Here is a 16,350-nt window from a genome sequence, read left to right on the forward strand (position 1 = left end):
AATATTTAATGTGTGTGTGTGTGTGTGTGTGTGTGTGTGTGTGTGTGTGTGTGTGTGGAAATATACAGTATTTAGAATGGCTGGAGGGTGGGCGTGGCACTGAGTTGGCGGAATGAAGGTGTATGGATTCTGAGAAAAGTAAATAGAGGACAGAAAGGTAAAAAGCAAGAAATTAACTGTGGTGAATTATTCAAGAAACCTATGATTACATATGACGGACACTATTTAATGTCACAATTCATTTAAGCACTTTACGAGAGAAATGGTTAATATAAACAACATAAGCTACACACACACACACACACACACACACACACACACACACATTGATAAACTGGAGGCGGTGTATAATTTCTTTAAACGTGTTCAGCATAAAGACGGGTGCATGTGCCGTATCAGAATAAATCACTTGGGAAGAGGTACTACGAAATCTCCTTAGAATACAGCCCATAATGAGGGTTGCCTGATACCTGCATTACTAGTGTTGGCAGACCCAGGGACACTGCCAACACTGATCCATTAATCTCATTTCTCCTGTTGGCAGACCTAAGATGATTGCCAACACTTACTCTTTAACAACCTCATCCCTCGTGTTGGCAGACCTAAAATCTCTGCCAACACTGACCCATGAACCTCATTCCTCGCGATGGCAGACTTAAAATGACTTCCAACATTGATCCACTAACGCAATTCCTCCCGCTGGCAGAGTTAAGAAATTTGCCAACAACACCGCCCCGCCCCCAGCCCCCGTCACCTCCCCCGTGCAGGCCCCCCGGTTTGAGCCCCACTGCAGCAGCCCCTGTGACGTGTGTGACGAGTACATCCTCCACGACGTCTCCTCCAGTAGCAGGGATGTACGCACCTGCCGAGTCTTAAATACAGGTGAGTTAACCCGTTCAACCCGGGGATGTATTTCTCATTCTTCGTGACTAGTACTATATTCCATTGTTAGTCTCCTGCTACCGCCTAGTGTTTAAGATGGAAATGCGGGAATTCTATCTATCTATCTATTGCCAAACACCTCAATCCCGTACGGGGTGGCCACAAACAAATCGCCACAAACAAATCGCAGGAAGTCTGCGACAAAATAAAGTAAAAAATAAGTGTAATATAAAATAAGCTGATGCCATCATGCCATATTTTGCATTAGATTAGACATACTTCTGTTTTATTAATACATCCTCCCCCTACACACACACACACACACACACACACACACATACACACACACACACACACACACACACACACACACACACACACACACACACACACACACACACACACACAAACCTACCAGTGTCGAGGTTCACACTTTATACCTTGAGATAAAACAGGACTGAAAGTGCTGGGTGGACCTCGAGGGAGTGGAGCCAAGTGTTCCGCGGTGTGTGTGTGTGTGTGTGTGTGTGTGTGTGTGTGTGTGTGAGAGAGAGAGAGAGAGAGAGAGAGAGAGAGAGAGAGAGAGAGAGAGAGAGAGAGAGAGAGAGAGAGAGAGACTACTTTTACTTACAAAGTGTCAAATTTTGTATGTGTATGTATGTGTAATGTGTAAGCCTTAGTGTATAGCCAGCAGTTTGAAGATCCCTCTGCAACAGCCTTGGAGAGAGGGGCAGTAACCTAAGCTGCTCACGAGCTGCTCACGTTTTGCTGACCCTACAAACACTCATATCTAACCACAACAGACTACCCAGTACCTACACTGTGCCTTCCTACGTCATACAACTGCTATACATTAAGGCATACACATCATCGTACAACTAGGTATGCATTATATATAGATGTATTTATGTATGCATGTATTTTGATATGTATGTCGATACGTAGGAGTATCTATGTATGTATGTATGTAAGGCAGTTTCATTTTTCTTTGCTTTTATTCTTTCTTTTTTTTACATAAGCGATGTTGCAATATTAAAGCATTCTCATTTTTTACCTCTGCAACAGGAAGCCCAGATCAACAGTCCCTCAGAGGAGCAATGAATGGAGGAAGGAGAGGTAACGGAGGAGGGAGAGAAGGAGGAGGAAGAGGGAGAGAAGGAGGGGGAAGAGGCAGCGGGGGAGGAAGAGGAAGTCTAGGAGGTGTGGCGAGGGAAGGAGGAAAGGGTACTGAAGAAGACCTGCATTTAGATTCTTTCAACACACTACTTCCATCTACGGTACGTGCTTGTCATCGAGAGTTATTTTTTTACCCAATATTTGTACTTAAGATTTTGTTCTCTGTACATGCTATCACGATGCCGATCATCACCCTTTTCTCTGACTCCGGGCATAGACGTGACAGTTGATCCCCTACACAGCTTCACACGTCACCACTTCAGCACTAATACTTACCGTCTGTACTGAATACCTGCTTGGACTGTACCATCCAGGACTGGTGAAACGGTATGTGTGGAGGTGTTTTTGTGACATCGATGGGTCTTATAGAAAATCAGTAAGATCTATTTTAACGATCCTTCAAATCATCAAATTCTTCCCTGCTCCCCTCCAGGTTTACTCGCGTCCATCCATACAGCAGGCCACTCCTCTAACCACTCAGCCACCATCCCCTTAGTATACGCGTCAGAATGTAAAGTTGTCGTGCACTCTGGGGTCTCTCGCTCGACCCACATTTTCGTCTGCAATATTTAAGGGGTGTATGGATTGGAGGGGGAGGGAAATGTCAGGGACGGGGGTTGTGTTTTGGGGGGTAGGGGACGGGTGGGGGAGGGTGGAAGTGAAAGAATTTATATGTGAAAGGCAAACGTAAAAAGGGAGGAGATGTTGCAAGATGGAGGCAGAGGCTAGAGAGAAGGATAAGAGGGAAGAAGAGTGAATGAATATAAACATTAAAGCAGACACAGAGAGGAGGAAGACAAAGCAAGAAGACAGAGCAGAGACTAACGGGATGAGTGCTTGGAAAGGACAAGAGTGAAAGGAAATAAGCGAGGTGGCAGACCAAAAGAGGGTGAGGAGAAACCAGGAGACAAGGCAGAGACAACAGAGAAACGACTTAAGCTTATTTGCCCCAGAAAATGATGACAACATTGCATGACCTAACCTCACATTGTTTATCAGGCAGCGGGAACGTCCTTGAATATATTTGGCTGAAACCTTATCGCCTGTTGATGTTCATTGCTTGTAAATCTTAATCTTGTTACATACATGAGTGCAAATCCACGCATCCCGACTCCTCCGCAGGATGGACGAGAGGAGGGTGCGGGTGAAGTGGATGAGAAGCGAGAGGGTGAGGGGGAGGACGAAGGTCTGGTGATGAAGTTCCTGCCAGCCACCAGTAAAATGAGCCTCTCGCAAGACTCAGGTATGTTTACAGACTCAAACTTCTACCTAACCACTCGCTTCATAGTTATTTTCACTAGTTAAATATACATTATTTTATATTTACAAAATTTGCCGCTTAGCCGTCAATCCCGTAAATTTCCTCTGACTTATCTCTAGAACAGCTTAGTGCATTACAGTATAAATGAATTTGAAAACTATATAAATGATATATAAAGATAGATAAATAAATACAGTCTTAAGTCAAAATTCATTGATACAACCACATGCTCATTTGAGGATGGCTCGTATATATCCCAAACTTCAGCATGAGAATGAACTCGGATAAAATTGGAAAACTGTTTTTTTTTTTTAAGCCCTATTAAGACGAACGTAAGATATCACAGTGAGTCTCAGTTCGAGCTGCAAGTCAGGTGTGTAAACTGACCATTCCTGTTAAATTTTAATCTGATATTTTCACGACAAAAATTCCATCCGATAATCTTATTCTTGTATTGATATCTAAAATTTACTGTCATTCACAGGTTATTGCTTTATTTATTTATTTATTCCTTTGTTTATTTATTTATTTATTTTCATTTATTTTTTCCTTATTTATATATTTTAATTCGTTTATTAACTTCTTTATCTTTTCTCATCATCGCAGTGATAGTATAGATGTTTTGTTATTCCCGTCTGTGTGTAGCTGTTTTTCTCAAGTCTATTGGTCCCAGCTGTCCGTCCACCCTGTCAGTACCTTCTCCAAATCCACAAAGCTAGGTAGAGTTCACTTCCTTCGCCCATGAACTTGCGTAACTGCCTTATAATGAAACTGTGCCCCTAAGTGTGCCAGGGAGATATAGAGATGGACGTTGATTGATAAAGTTGTGTATCAGTCAGCAGAAGCGTACGTGCAGATCAACCACACGAGCTTCAATAACCAGCACAGGTGTCATGGTAATTGTGTAACGCCCCTTCCTACCGCCTGTCTGTCTGTCTGTCTCTTCATACAGGTGGGGGAGAGCGTGGTAATTGGCAGAACAAGTGGGACTACATCCTCTCCGTGGCGGGCTTCGCTATAGGCCTGGCGAACGTGTGGCGATTCCCGTACCTCTGCTTCATGAACGGCGGAGGTGAAGGACCTTTGTACTGCCACTGAAGTTACTGAAGTCTCCTATTTTGTTTGTGTTATTATCTTTCTCCCTATTGAAGTTCTACCTTTTATCTTCATGCTTCAGCTGAGGGTCTGTGTTTTATCTTTCTACTTACTGAAGCTGTGTGTTCTGTCTTCCTCCCTATAGTTACTTTGTATTTTATCTCTCCACCTATTGAGGCTCTGCAGTTTATCTGTGTACCTGCTGAAAGTCTGTACTTCCTCTCTCATCGTATCTACCGAAGCTCTATTATCTCTTCTTACGTAATGAAGTTCTGTATTTTATCTTTTTTGCTTTGGGTAGAGGTTGCTAGTAGTCGTACTGTAAATCTCCTGTCAATACCTGACCTCACATCACCATACCTTTGTACAATACCTGTCAGGACACAGCTCAGTATATACATTATACCTCTCTGCATATATTCCTTTCTATTTATACCTCTCAAATCTTATTATACTTATCAATATGTACCCCTGTCCTCACACTGTCGTACCTTTCCTTACGTATATCGTATGTCAGTATGCTTGGTAGTGTTCGTACCTGCAGTCGAGAACAATAATATCGGTCCACCGTTTAATCGAACAAATGTGAAACTGATACGCAACACTATGAAGAGTTTGTTGGGCTCTAAGTATTTCATCCTGGAGATTCAAAAGCCATCGCTCACTCTCTCGTTATGTGTAGAAAGGAAGTGGATCAATGTTAGTGTCCGCAGTTGTACCCTACCTGAACCTTTATTTACCTGCTCTTCCATACAGGTGCGTTCTTAGTACCTTACCTGCTGGTGCTGGCGCTGGTGGGGGTGCCGCTCTACCTCATGGAGTCTGCGCTGGGACAATTCTCATCCACATCATGCATCACACTCTTCAATGTTTGTCCTGTCCTCAAGGGTTAGTACTGAGGCTATTTGTGTGTGTGTGTGTGTGTGTGTGTGTGTGCAGGAATAAGTGTTCGTAAATAAATGAATGGACGTGTGAGAAACAAAAAAAGTACAAATGACTCATCGCTAGGTGTCATTGGTACTTTTGGAAACCATTCTTTTTGTGGACAGTAATGATCAAGCTTGATTAAACCAAGACAGTTTGGCATTAGTCAGAGGGTAAGGAAAAGGAATGTATGCTTCCATGTCTGAGTGAATATCGCTCGTAACAGCAGAGAACATAGGGGGATCTTAGCCGTGGGAGCAGTAATCATTCCAAGGACTCTCAGGGAAGTACTAAGAGCCTGCTAATCCACCTTGACCTATCGCTACAGACGCCGCTTCTCAAAATTTTCCTCTGTTTTTAGAGTGTCGTGACAGGTTATTGAAAGAAGAGTGTTATCAGAGAAGCCCAGTGGAGAATAGAGGTTGTTTGTGAAAGCAGAAGGGTTGCATGTCTGAAAAATTCTTGGTGGTGTATGAAACTGCCAGGAAAAGCAACTTCATTCAATTATTCAGTCAGACATGATTCTCGCCACGACCTCCTTCATCAGTCAGTCAGTGGTGAATCAATCAATCGATCAATCAATCAGTCGGCCAGTCAGTCAATAGTGAATCAATCGGTCAGTTAGTCAGTCAGTCACTCAAACCGCTTTCCATCCCCACAGGAGCTGGCCTGACCACCTTCCTGCTGAATTTAGTGTTCGTGACTGTGTACAACGTGGTCATCGCTTACCCCCTCGTGTTCCTGGGTTACTCCTTCACCACATCGCTTCCCTGGGCGTCATGTCACAACGAATGGAACTCCCCGAGGTGCTCTTTGGTAAGTAATGGAGGGTGGAGCGAAGGGGAGGGGAGAGAAGTGAGAGAACGTAGAGAAAAGGAGAGAAAATGCGAAAAGGGAGGAGCGCGAGGGGAAAATTGAGATATGAATAGAATACCACAGAATATTAAAGCGTAATATGCAAAATAAATCGCTAAACCAACGACAACAGGACTGGAGAGGAATTCAACCTTAAGAGATGGATTTTTCTCTGCAGGTTGACGACCGGAACACGACAGACAACGAGACCCTGGCGGACATCCCTCTCTCACCTGCTGACGAGTTCTTCCAGTAAGACACCAGGCATGCATTTATGAATTAATTAATGAATATATAGTAATTAAAAGAGGTATATAAACAAATGAATGTTTAAGTAAATGCATAATACTTCATCACAATCATATAGTATTCAATAGTGTTAGACATCTTCCCTTTGCCTAACCATTTTTATGTCCACCTCGTCTACCTTCCCCTGTCTCTCTCTACCCCTGCCTCCGAGTACCCTACCCTGACTGGCTCCTCATGGTTCTGCTTCTTCTTACCTGATTGATCGCCTATGCTCATTCCTTGACCTGCCTCAAGGTCTGGTTACATTGATATCGGAATCGGATATGCTGTATTCTGACGCAAACCTGCAAATCGCATAGGCCCGGGTAAAAGTCGAAAGAAAAGCAGCACATTTAATAGGGCCACGTTCTAGACATTCTGCTTTTCACTGTCACCTACGTTATGTCTGTCACTGAAAAACATAGTACAGATCGTTGTTGTTGTTGTTGTGGGTGGTGCTGGTGTTGCTAATGCGGTCTCTCTGTTTGAGCAGACCCGCAGACCACAGGATATAACTGCTTCTGTGGGTCCATCCTACAAGTACAGCACAGCATATACGCCGTGCAGGGATCCGGCGCCCCTTTGTGGTAGACAGGTCCTCCCCAGGGTCGGACCAGGGTCTTTCCCATGGTGATGTGCAGAGAAATAGGATGTTTGGCTCCCGAGTGGACACCGCATCTGCTTCACCCGGGTTACACAGCGCCACCACACGTAGGCTCCTCGTCAGCGCTCTGGACCTTTTCCCAGTGATACAGTGTTTTCTGAACTTTGTGGTGGACCTTCATGATTGAACGGTTGGCCTCAGAATATTTCCAATTCTGACTTTCACCGAGATCGGGCCTATACCCTAATCGCTAGTGTCTCTGCCTTACTCTGCCACCCTGTCCGTCCTCCTTGCATGTCCAACCCTGCCGCTGCCTACCCGTGCCTCACCCCGCCTTTTTTTTTTTTTTTTTTTTTTTTTTTTTTTTTTTTTATGTGTCCGACTCTGGGCAAAGGCTTCAGAGCCTATTGCTTGGGGGCACTGACCTATCCCAAGGCCCAGTAGTCCTCCTACACCTCCACATGCTCTGCCAACCCGTTTTTTTCTCCTGTTGTACTCTTGTCTGCTTTGGTCTTAGCCTATTTGGTTTCCTCCGTTTACATCCCAGCCTCTACCTACTCGTGCCTTACCCTGCCTACTCACCCCTGCTTCTTTCCATCCGTGCCTCACTCTTCCTACTTAACCCTGTCTTTACCAACCCGCGCCCCACCCTGCCTTCCCATCCCTGCATCTTCCCACTTGTGCCTCACCTTGCCTACCCACCCCTGCCTCTACCAACTCGTGCCTCACCCTGCCTACTCAACCCTGCTCCTGTCTACCCGTGCCTCACCCTGCCAACCCATCCCTGAATCTACCAATCTGTGCCTCACCATGCCTACCCACCCCTGGCTCTTCCTACATATACCTGATCTTACTTCCCCATCCCTGTCTCACCCTGCCTATCCACCCATTCACCCGCCAACCTCCCTGCCTCCCCACCCCTGCCTGACCCTGCCTACCTCCCTGCCGCAGCAACAAGGTCCTGGCATTGACGGAGAGCATGACGGACTTGGGAGGGTTCAACTGGCCTGTGGTGGGCGCGTCCCTCTTCACATGGGCGTTCGTCTTCCTGTGCGTCTTTAAGGGCATCAACGTCTTCGGCAAGGTAAGAGAGAGAGAGAGAGAGAGAGGGGGAAGTTTGGGGTGCTCGCAGGAATCGATTTGAGAGGGAGAGAGGGGGGTGATACCTAGAAAAGTGCTTTATGTAGATCAAGGACAAAACATAAAGAGAATAAGACAGGAAACACCAGAATAAGTTAGAAAAAATAGAGAAAGAAAGAGAGAGAGAGAGAGAGAGAGAGAGTGGGGAGTGAGTGAGCGAGAGAGCGTAAACGTGAGCAAGAGTGGACAAAGAGAGTGAGTTAGTGCGTTAGGAATGGCCGTAAAATCCAAAGCACTAATAATAGACGATGATTATAGAAAGGAATGCGAGTGAGGGGGTGCTACGTAAGAAGAAGCGCGGAAGAAAGAAGGGAGTGTTACGTAAGTTTAGCCCTTTGGAGAATGTCACGTCCTTGATTTATAAGAAAAGGTCATGTGGAGTACTTTCTCTCTCTCTCTCTCTCTCTCTCTCTCTCTCCCTTGTCTTTCTTTGTATGTCCCTGCTTTTCTGTGCCCTTTTCTGTCTAATAGTTGTCTGTTCCTTATCCCCACCCGTGTCTGACCCTCACCTGTGCCTGATCCTTACCTGTGCCTGACCCTCACCTGTGCCTGATCCTTACCTGTGCCTGACCCTTACCTGTGCCTGACCCTTACCTGTGCCTGATCGTTACCTGCGCCTGACCCCCACCCATGCCTGACCCCGTGCGTGCCTGCAGGTGGTGTGGTTCACTGCCACCTTCCCGTTCCTGATGTTGTTCACCCTTATGCTGCGCGGCATCACCCTGCCCGGGGCCTGGGACGGACTCTACTTCTACCTAATGCCAGACTTCAACAAGCTCAAGGAACTCAAGGTAGATATTTTTTTATTCGTATACTCAGTTTCGTCTATATATCTCAAGAAACTCATGTCATTTTCTTTTCATATGAGTGTCTAGTAAATCACACACACACACACACACACACACACACACACACACACACACACACGGTACTGAATATGTATTTTAAGTCCACCTAGTCAAAATTCCTCTCTCTCGGATCTTCCTTTTCTCAGGTGTGGGCGGCAGCAGCATCGCAAATCTTTTACTCCCTGGGTCCTGGCTGGGGTATCCTGACGACTCTGGGTTCCTACAACAAGTTCCGTGATCGCTGCCTCCGTAACGCCGTCCTGGTGCCGCTCCTCAATTGCTTCACCTCCATCCTGGCTGGCTTTGTGGTGTTCTCCGTCCTGGGGTTCATGGCGCACAGGATGAGTACGACCGTGGATAAGGTGACCGCTGCTGGTGAGTGTGTGGATGGTGGAGGGACGTGAAATGTGGGAGGGATACAGGGAAGCAGGAAGGGAGGTATGGAAGAGATAGAGAGGATAAAGATGGGAAATTAAGAAGGAGGAGAGAGACATGGGCATGCAGGGAGCGAGGTAAGGAGGACATTGAGAGGTAGAGGAATGGGATGTACTCAGAAGCAAGGTAAGACTGTAGGAAGGAAGAGAGGGAGGTATGGAAGGAAGGCGTACAGAAGGAGATAAGGAAAGAGGAGAGGGGAACAAGCGTAAGAAGGGAAGGAGGTTAAGGAATAGATAGAATGAGAGAATGATTAGGAGGAATGAGAGAGGGAGTAGGGATAAAAGCAGGAAGAGGCAGAGATGAAAGAGAATAGAGATTCAGGAGGAGACGAAGTGAAGGGAGTAGGAGGGGAGGGTGGAGGGAATAGGAGGGGTATTCGTCACTCATCAGACATTATGATATTTTCCATACCTCCTCTACAATTAATCTTCCCTTTCCCACAACACACAACAGCAGCGTTTCTCTTTGCCACACTCATTCCTTCTCCCCACCAGGCCCCTCCCTCGTCTTCATCACCTACCCCGAGGCCCTCTCCCTCATGCCCTTCTCACCCTTATGGTCCGTCCTCTTCTTCCTCATGATCTTCTTCCTCGGCATCGACTCCATGGTAGGTGCTTCGCTGGTGACAATGAGGTAAAAAAAAAAAAAAAAAAAAAAAAAAAAATGTTGATAAGAAAAACCTAATGATAGAGTCTTTTGGGTGATGGTGTCGGTGGCCTCAATAGAGCTCACGTTTCTGGAGCAAATGTGGATGTCAATGAACTTTTGGCTCATTGTGTAGACTCCATGATAGGCGCCTCTAGGATGATACTGGTAATCCTACGTCCTAAAATAGATACTGTATTGATAGCCTACAATTATGATCTAGAAAAAGACCAGTGTGTTGTTTGATGTGTGTTTTTTGTTCCTTGGTACTCCAGATAACGCACATTGAAGTCCAGTACGTTGTTTGTTGCTCATAATTGTTTTCCTTTGCACTCTACCCTTATAATAAAGATCTGTGTGTCGCTTGCTTTTCATCTTGTATTCCTCTGCACTCATTCCTATTCATACCGTGTTCATTTGCTCTCTTTGCTGTTCACGTTGCATTCCTCACTCCTCTTTGCCGTTCACGTTGAATTCCTCACTCCTCTTTGTCGTTCACGTTGAATTCCTCACTCCTCTTTGTCGTTCACATTGAATTCCTCTTCACGCTTTCCTGTTCCCACTGGTTTCCTCTGTCCTCTTTGTCGTTCACATTGAATTCCTATGCCCTTCAGATCACACATATCGAAGGACTGTTTCTGTTGCTGTTCCGTGTGTGTTCCTCTGCACTGTTTGCTATTCACGGTGCATTCTTTGGCACTCTACCATTTATTTTTATTTCTCTGCCCTCTGTACCCATCATATTGTATTCTCTGCCCTCTGTACCTTTCATATTGTATTCCCCCGACTTCTTTGCTACTCATATTGTATTCCCTGCCCTCTGTACTCCTCATTTCGTATTCCTTTGGCCTCCCAGATCGCGCACATCGAGAACCTGACCGTCTCTCTGCTGGACGAGGTGCCATCCCTGCGTCACTGGAGGGGCCTGGTCACCTTCTCCGTCTGCTTCGTTGATATCTTGGTCTCGCTTCTGTATTGTACTAAGGTGGGTGGTGATTTCTGTCTGTCTGTCTGTCTGTCTGTCTGTCTCTCTCTCTCTCTCTCTCTCTCTCTCTCTCTCTCTCTCTCTCTCTCTCTCTCTCACTTCATCTCTCTCTCTCTCTCTGCAGGGCGGTATGTACTGGCTCTCCCTCATGGACTGGTACAGCGCCACCTACACCCTCATCCTCATCTGCCTATGTGAAGTGGCTGTCTTCGTCTTCATCTACGGTAAGGCAGGGGACAGGCAGGAGTGAGGCAACAGGGAGGGAGGCAGGGCGTAGGTGAGGCAGGTAGGGCTGGGGTAAGGTAGGGAGTCAGGCAGAAGAGGATGAGGCAGGCAGGGTGGGGGTAAAGTAGGAAACGAGGCAGGGCGTACGTAAGGAGAGAGTGAGGCAGGCAGGGAGTCAGGCAGGTAGAGGTGAGGCAGGTTCGAAGAAGTCAGAGAGGCGAGAAAGATATATATATAATGATGATGAAGATGATGGTGAAGGTGAAAATAATGACTGTTCCCTCTCTTATATTTTCCTCCATCATTATTTTCCCTCTCCTTCTACTCTGTCCACTCTCTCTCTCTCTCTTAGCTTTCATTTCCTTCACTATTTCTTCTCTCTTCTCTCTCTGTCTCCACCTTCATCTCTTTTTTCCCTTCTCTCCTTTTTCATCCATCCACAAATCTTCTTAACCTGTATTCACTCAGCCTGCTATCCCTTCTCTCCTTCATTCTCTCCATCCACTCCTCCTCCTGTCCTTCTATTCACTGTGTCTACTTTTTATTCATTGTATAACTGTGTCTCAGGGGCTGGGCGGACGGTGCGCGACCTACAGATGATGAACAACGAGAGGATCAGTTACTTGTGGTACGGTGCTTGGCTCATCGTGACGCCTACTGTGCTACTGGTGAGATGCACACACACACACACACACACACACACACACACACACACTCTCTCTCTCTCTCTCTCTTGCTTCTGATGACCGCATGATTGATTAGTAAATTTCACGATGAAGCCAAAACATCTTCACCTCCCACACCAGCAGACTGAACCGTCGCCACAACACACAGGTGCGCAATATAAACAAACCACCCTGCCTGTTTCTACTTTTTTCTTGCTAGCCCCGGACGATTTTACTCAGCTTAAGAGAGAGAGAGATTTCGAACTGGAGGGGTTAGATATATATATACATCATTTATGCTCTCCATTATAAAAATCTGCTTAAAAAATCGTCTGGAGGTAGCGTGAATGAAATCTGAAAATAAGTAGCTGATTGAAAGGGCTGAAGGATGAGTAGTAAGAGCTGCATCCGTCTTTTTTTTTATTTTTTTATTTTTTTTTAAGAAATTTTCAACGGGGTGAGGAGGACAGAGTGATACCCAAACATTTACTGCATACCATTAACCCCTTCAGTATGATGATGATGATGATGATGATGATTTTCCTCTTTAAGCCTCTACATATTTTATTGCCGGATTCATTTAATAGGATGGTGATACGATTTTTTTTTTTACCTTTCACTTCCTTCCATTTCTTTCCGCCAGGCTGAGTTAGTGTGAAGTTGATCTGACTGATTTACCTTTGACGTCCTTACCTGTCTTTCCATCAGTGAGTTAGTATGTTGATGATGAGACTAGTTGGAGAATATGGTAGTGATGTGATTGCTTTCCCCTCTACTTCCCTACATTTCCCCAGTATGTTTCTTACTTTTCCCTTTTCCTTCCCTAAAATTTCCCTCTGTGTTTCTTACTTTCCCCTCTTCTTCCCTACATTTTCCCTGCTTTGCTTCCCTTCCCCTCTACTTCCCTGCACTTCCCCTCTGTGTTTCCTCAGTTTCTCTTCGTCAACACCCTGGTCAACAACGCCCCAGCCACCTATCGAGGCGAGGTTTTGCCCTGGTGGAGTCAAGTGATTGGATGGTCGGTCGCACTGGCTACGATGCTGCCCGTGCCCCTCTACGCCCTCTACTACCTCACCTGCAAGGCCAAGGGGTCTTGCCGCAAGGTGAGAGGCGGAGTGGGAGCACGGATGGTGCAGTGGGTCGTGTGTGGGAGGGGGGGTTAGGGTGAGCGTGTGTGTGGGAGGGGATTGTGTCTGTGTGAAGAAGGGTGAGGCTGTGTGTGTGTGTGTGTGTGTGTGTGTAACTTTAACTGGAATCAAAAGGCAAGAGAGAGGCAGTGTTTTTTTAAGTTCGGCAAATCCACATCACAGAGAACCGTAAATGTGTATGGAATAGTTCAGTTGGGCTATCGATCTTCAACAGAGGAAAGCAATATTTAATACCCCTATTCTTTTTTTTATTTGCGCAGAGGAAAGCGAGTATGTGTGAGAGATGTGATAATTATTACTTTGAGACCATGTAAAGTAAAAGAATGTGAGTAAAGGATGTGAGGTAAATGTGGATGAAAACTGAACTCTCTTATTTTCAGTGATTGAGGTATGCATTACGTGAGAGACAGGCAACATGAGCCGGCTTAGGTTTGTAAAGGTTATTAGATAAGAACAGTGTTAAGTATTAAGGAGACGGCTCATATTAACAGACACAGAGTTCATGGTAGCCTATATCCCGCATACCCTGACATGGTGTAATTTTTTTTATGGCGGGTTGTGTAATGAAATGGTGTTCATATTATAGAAATTTTAGACTGTGGTGTTTGTCTTTATCTGGGCTAGAATTTGTTGCAGGGATTAATTCGTTGCATGATAAGAACTTTAACGTTTTATGGCGAATTTTTGTCGCGATTCTTCACCGAATGTGTATTAGTTAACGATTCACTGTAGAATTCAACAACTCTCCCACTGAGTAATGTACATTAAAGGTATTCTTACATTCTTGCTAGGAAACATTCTGCCTAACTCGTAGATAAACTCGTTCGATTTTTATTTCATTTATTCCTGCTAAACTGAAAAATGATTTATGTCATCTGAATTACTAACGCTTATTAATACGGGAGTGATCCAACATTCAAACGTCTCATGCTGATCAGGTCATAATTATAAGAACAAACTAGTTCTTCTGTATTTCCACAAACGTACAGTTCATGATTAATAATTATAATTTAATCAGTAATGACGGTATTTTCTACTATTCAAAAGTAAAATATTTGTGGCACTTTGCATATAGGAATGTACTTATTAGAATGAAAATACACACACACACACACACACACACACACACACACACACACACACACACACACACACACACACACACACACACACACACACACACACACACACACACACACAGAAAAGTTACCTGTGACATTAACTGTGTAGTATCATAAGTGTGTCTTGTTTTAATGTATGTTATCTCAAGGAAGAAAATGCAAAAATTGATATCCATCCCCCCCTCTCTCTCCTGCATTTTTTTTTCTTTCTCCTCTCCTACATCGTTCCTGTTACCTCTTTATTCCTCTTCACCTTCCTCCACGCCTTTCTCCCCCTCCTCTCCTACATCTTCCCTCCCTCCGTTACCTCCCCTACTCAGCGGCTGGAAAAAGGCATCACCCCCACTGACTCTTGGGGCCCGGCAATGGAATCCCACAAGGAGGAGTGGCAGTCCCTGTGTCGCCAGCAGCCACTCCGTCACCGCCTCCTCCACCCTGACCTCTCCCTACCACCCTGCCACCCCCTCTCCCACCAGGAGAAGGGGAAGGGGTGGAAGGGGAGGAAGGGGAGTGTGGCGTCCTCTTCCAAGTGTGAGGTCGTGCTAGTGTGAGGTACTATACTCTTTTGAATTTACCTTGGCCTAAAACTGCCATCTCTACATATGTAATGCTGAGTTGTTGCAAAAGATTAACACTAGGATATGATGCTAGTCATGAAGAAGCTCAATGGAAAGAATGAGGTGCCTTAGCAATATCTTTTTCTGCCACTAAGCTACGTGAAATAAGCTGCAAAAGGATGAATATCTGGGCCAAGTTAAGACGAAAAGAATATAGTCACAGACCCTATTACTGATCAGCCTAATATGCCTCAGGTGAGCCCTAGTTGAGGTTCTTCTCTTTTCTTAGGAAGTTCTGTAGACGGTGGCAACTAAAGTGATAAAAAAGGAGTGTTATGCAAGTATATGGAAATGTTTTTGTGGAGTAATCGTAGCAGTTACAACCCCAGGCTCACTTGGACGTCCTCGTCTAGGTTGATATTGAGAAGATACTTACTGATTTCCATTTGTGTGTAAATTCTTCCATCTGACCTATTCACGTCAGTGTGAGGTTAAAACACATAAAACTGTTCAGAGTCAGGTCACCCACACACTGTCACAGTCCTCTGAAGTGATCTCACTTCAATGAACTAAAGTTTGTCTTTCGATTTTACCAGTTAGATTTCAAATTAAAGGCCCTTTTCAGTGTTTTATGCAACCCTAGTGGAATCTTAATAAATTCAGGTTTTCTTGAAGGCTTCATATCGGTAAGCCTGATGCATGTGAGATCCGAGAGGGACGATAAAGGCACACTGTATGGTATGGTATATTATGGGTAAAGATAAAGCTTTAAAAATAGCAATGGATTAGTCAGAATATATTTTGCTCACAATTTGTGTACTGTAGGGAATGTAGATGATTTTATGTACTTTAAATGCTGCCAGTTTTAATGGCATATGAATTTGCAGATGACACACCAGACAAATATGTTACACCTCATATAACATACCATAGCCACTACATATGTGTACTTTGTCTGAACAGACAAACTTACCAGACGACACAAGATGTTTTATGAGGAACACAGACGGTGGTGTCACCAGGTCTCCACAAATGGAGGGTCAAGGTAGAACCACGCCTAATTTCGGGTTGCCCACTGCTGCACTGTGTGCACACGTTAAAAATCAGTCATTTCACATGAGAGGCCAGTGGGGGCCCAGGGTCTGACGGAGGAGGGTCTTGTCCTCCCTTCCCCAGGTGTTCCCGTAACCGCATCGCTGAACACTGACCGATAACTGCAGGAAGAACAAAGCTGGTGTTTGACATTGTGGTAACTAACAATTTATGTTTATTATTTTGCGATTTTGCTAAACTCCAACACTTTCATTTAGAAAACATTGAGAGTGTACGCTATGTAGTGAATATTACACTTCAAGACATTCATGAATCTATATGGGCGGAGTATAGTATCACCTGTTCAACTCAGTTTTTTTTATCGAGGCAAAGATGCACTTGAGAGATTGGTGATTATTGGCTGAATGCAACATTACTTCATAATCTAGCATTATTAACTG

General features: G+C 44.9%; 1 protein-coding gene across 1 annotated transcript; it reads left to right on the plus strand.

The window, feature by feature from the left end:
• The first annotated feature begins 3,171 nt into the window (after positions 1–3,171).
• LOC145413780 (sodium- and chloride-dependent glycine transporter 1-like) lies at positions 3,172–16,003 on the plus strand. Its single transcript, XM_080283435.1, has 14 exons — positions 3,172–3,301; positions 4,272–4,391; positions 5,171–5,302; positions 6,000–6,154; positions 6,372–6,445; positions 8,037–8,169; positions 8,882–9,016; positions 9,220–9,448; positions 10,006–10,118; positions 11,013–11,141; positions 11,266–11,365; positions 11,934–12,034; positions 12,964–13,134; positions 15,821–16,003. Exons 1-14 carry the CDS (start codon positions 3,253–3,255, stop codon positions 16,001–16,003), a joined length of 1,824 nt encoding a protein of 607 aa, XP_080139561.1. The 5' UTR covers positions 3,172–3,252.
• Positions 16,004–16,350: the final 347 nt, after the last annotated feature.

This window comes from Coenobita brevimanus, chromosome 97 (assembly GCF_032717465.1).
Source record: "Coenobita brevimanus isolate Jiangsu-jjx chromosome 97, ASM3271746v2, whole genome shotgun sequence".
Taxonomy (NCBI): Eukaryota; Metazoa; Arthropoda; class Malacostraca; order Decapoda; family Coenobitidae; genus Coenobita; species Coenobita brevimanus.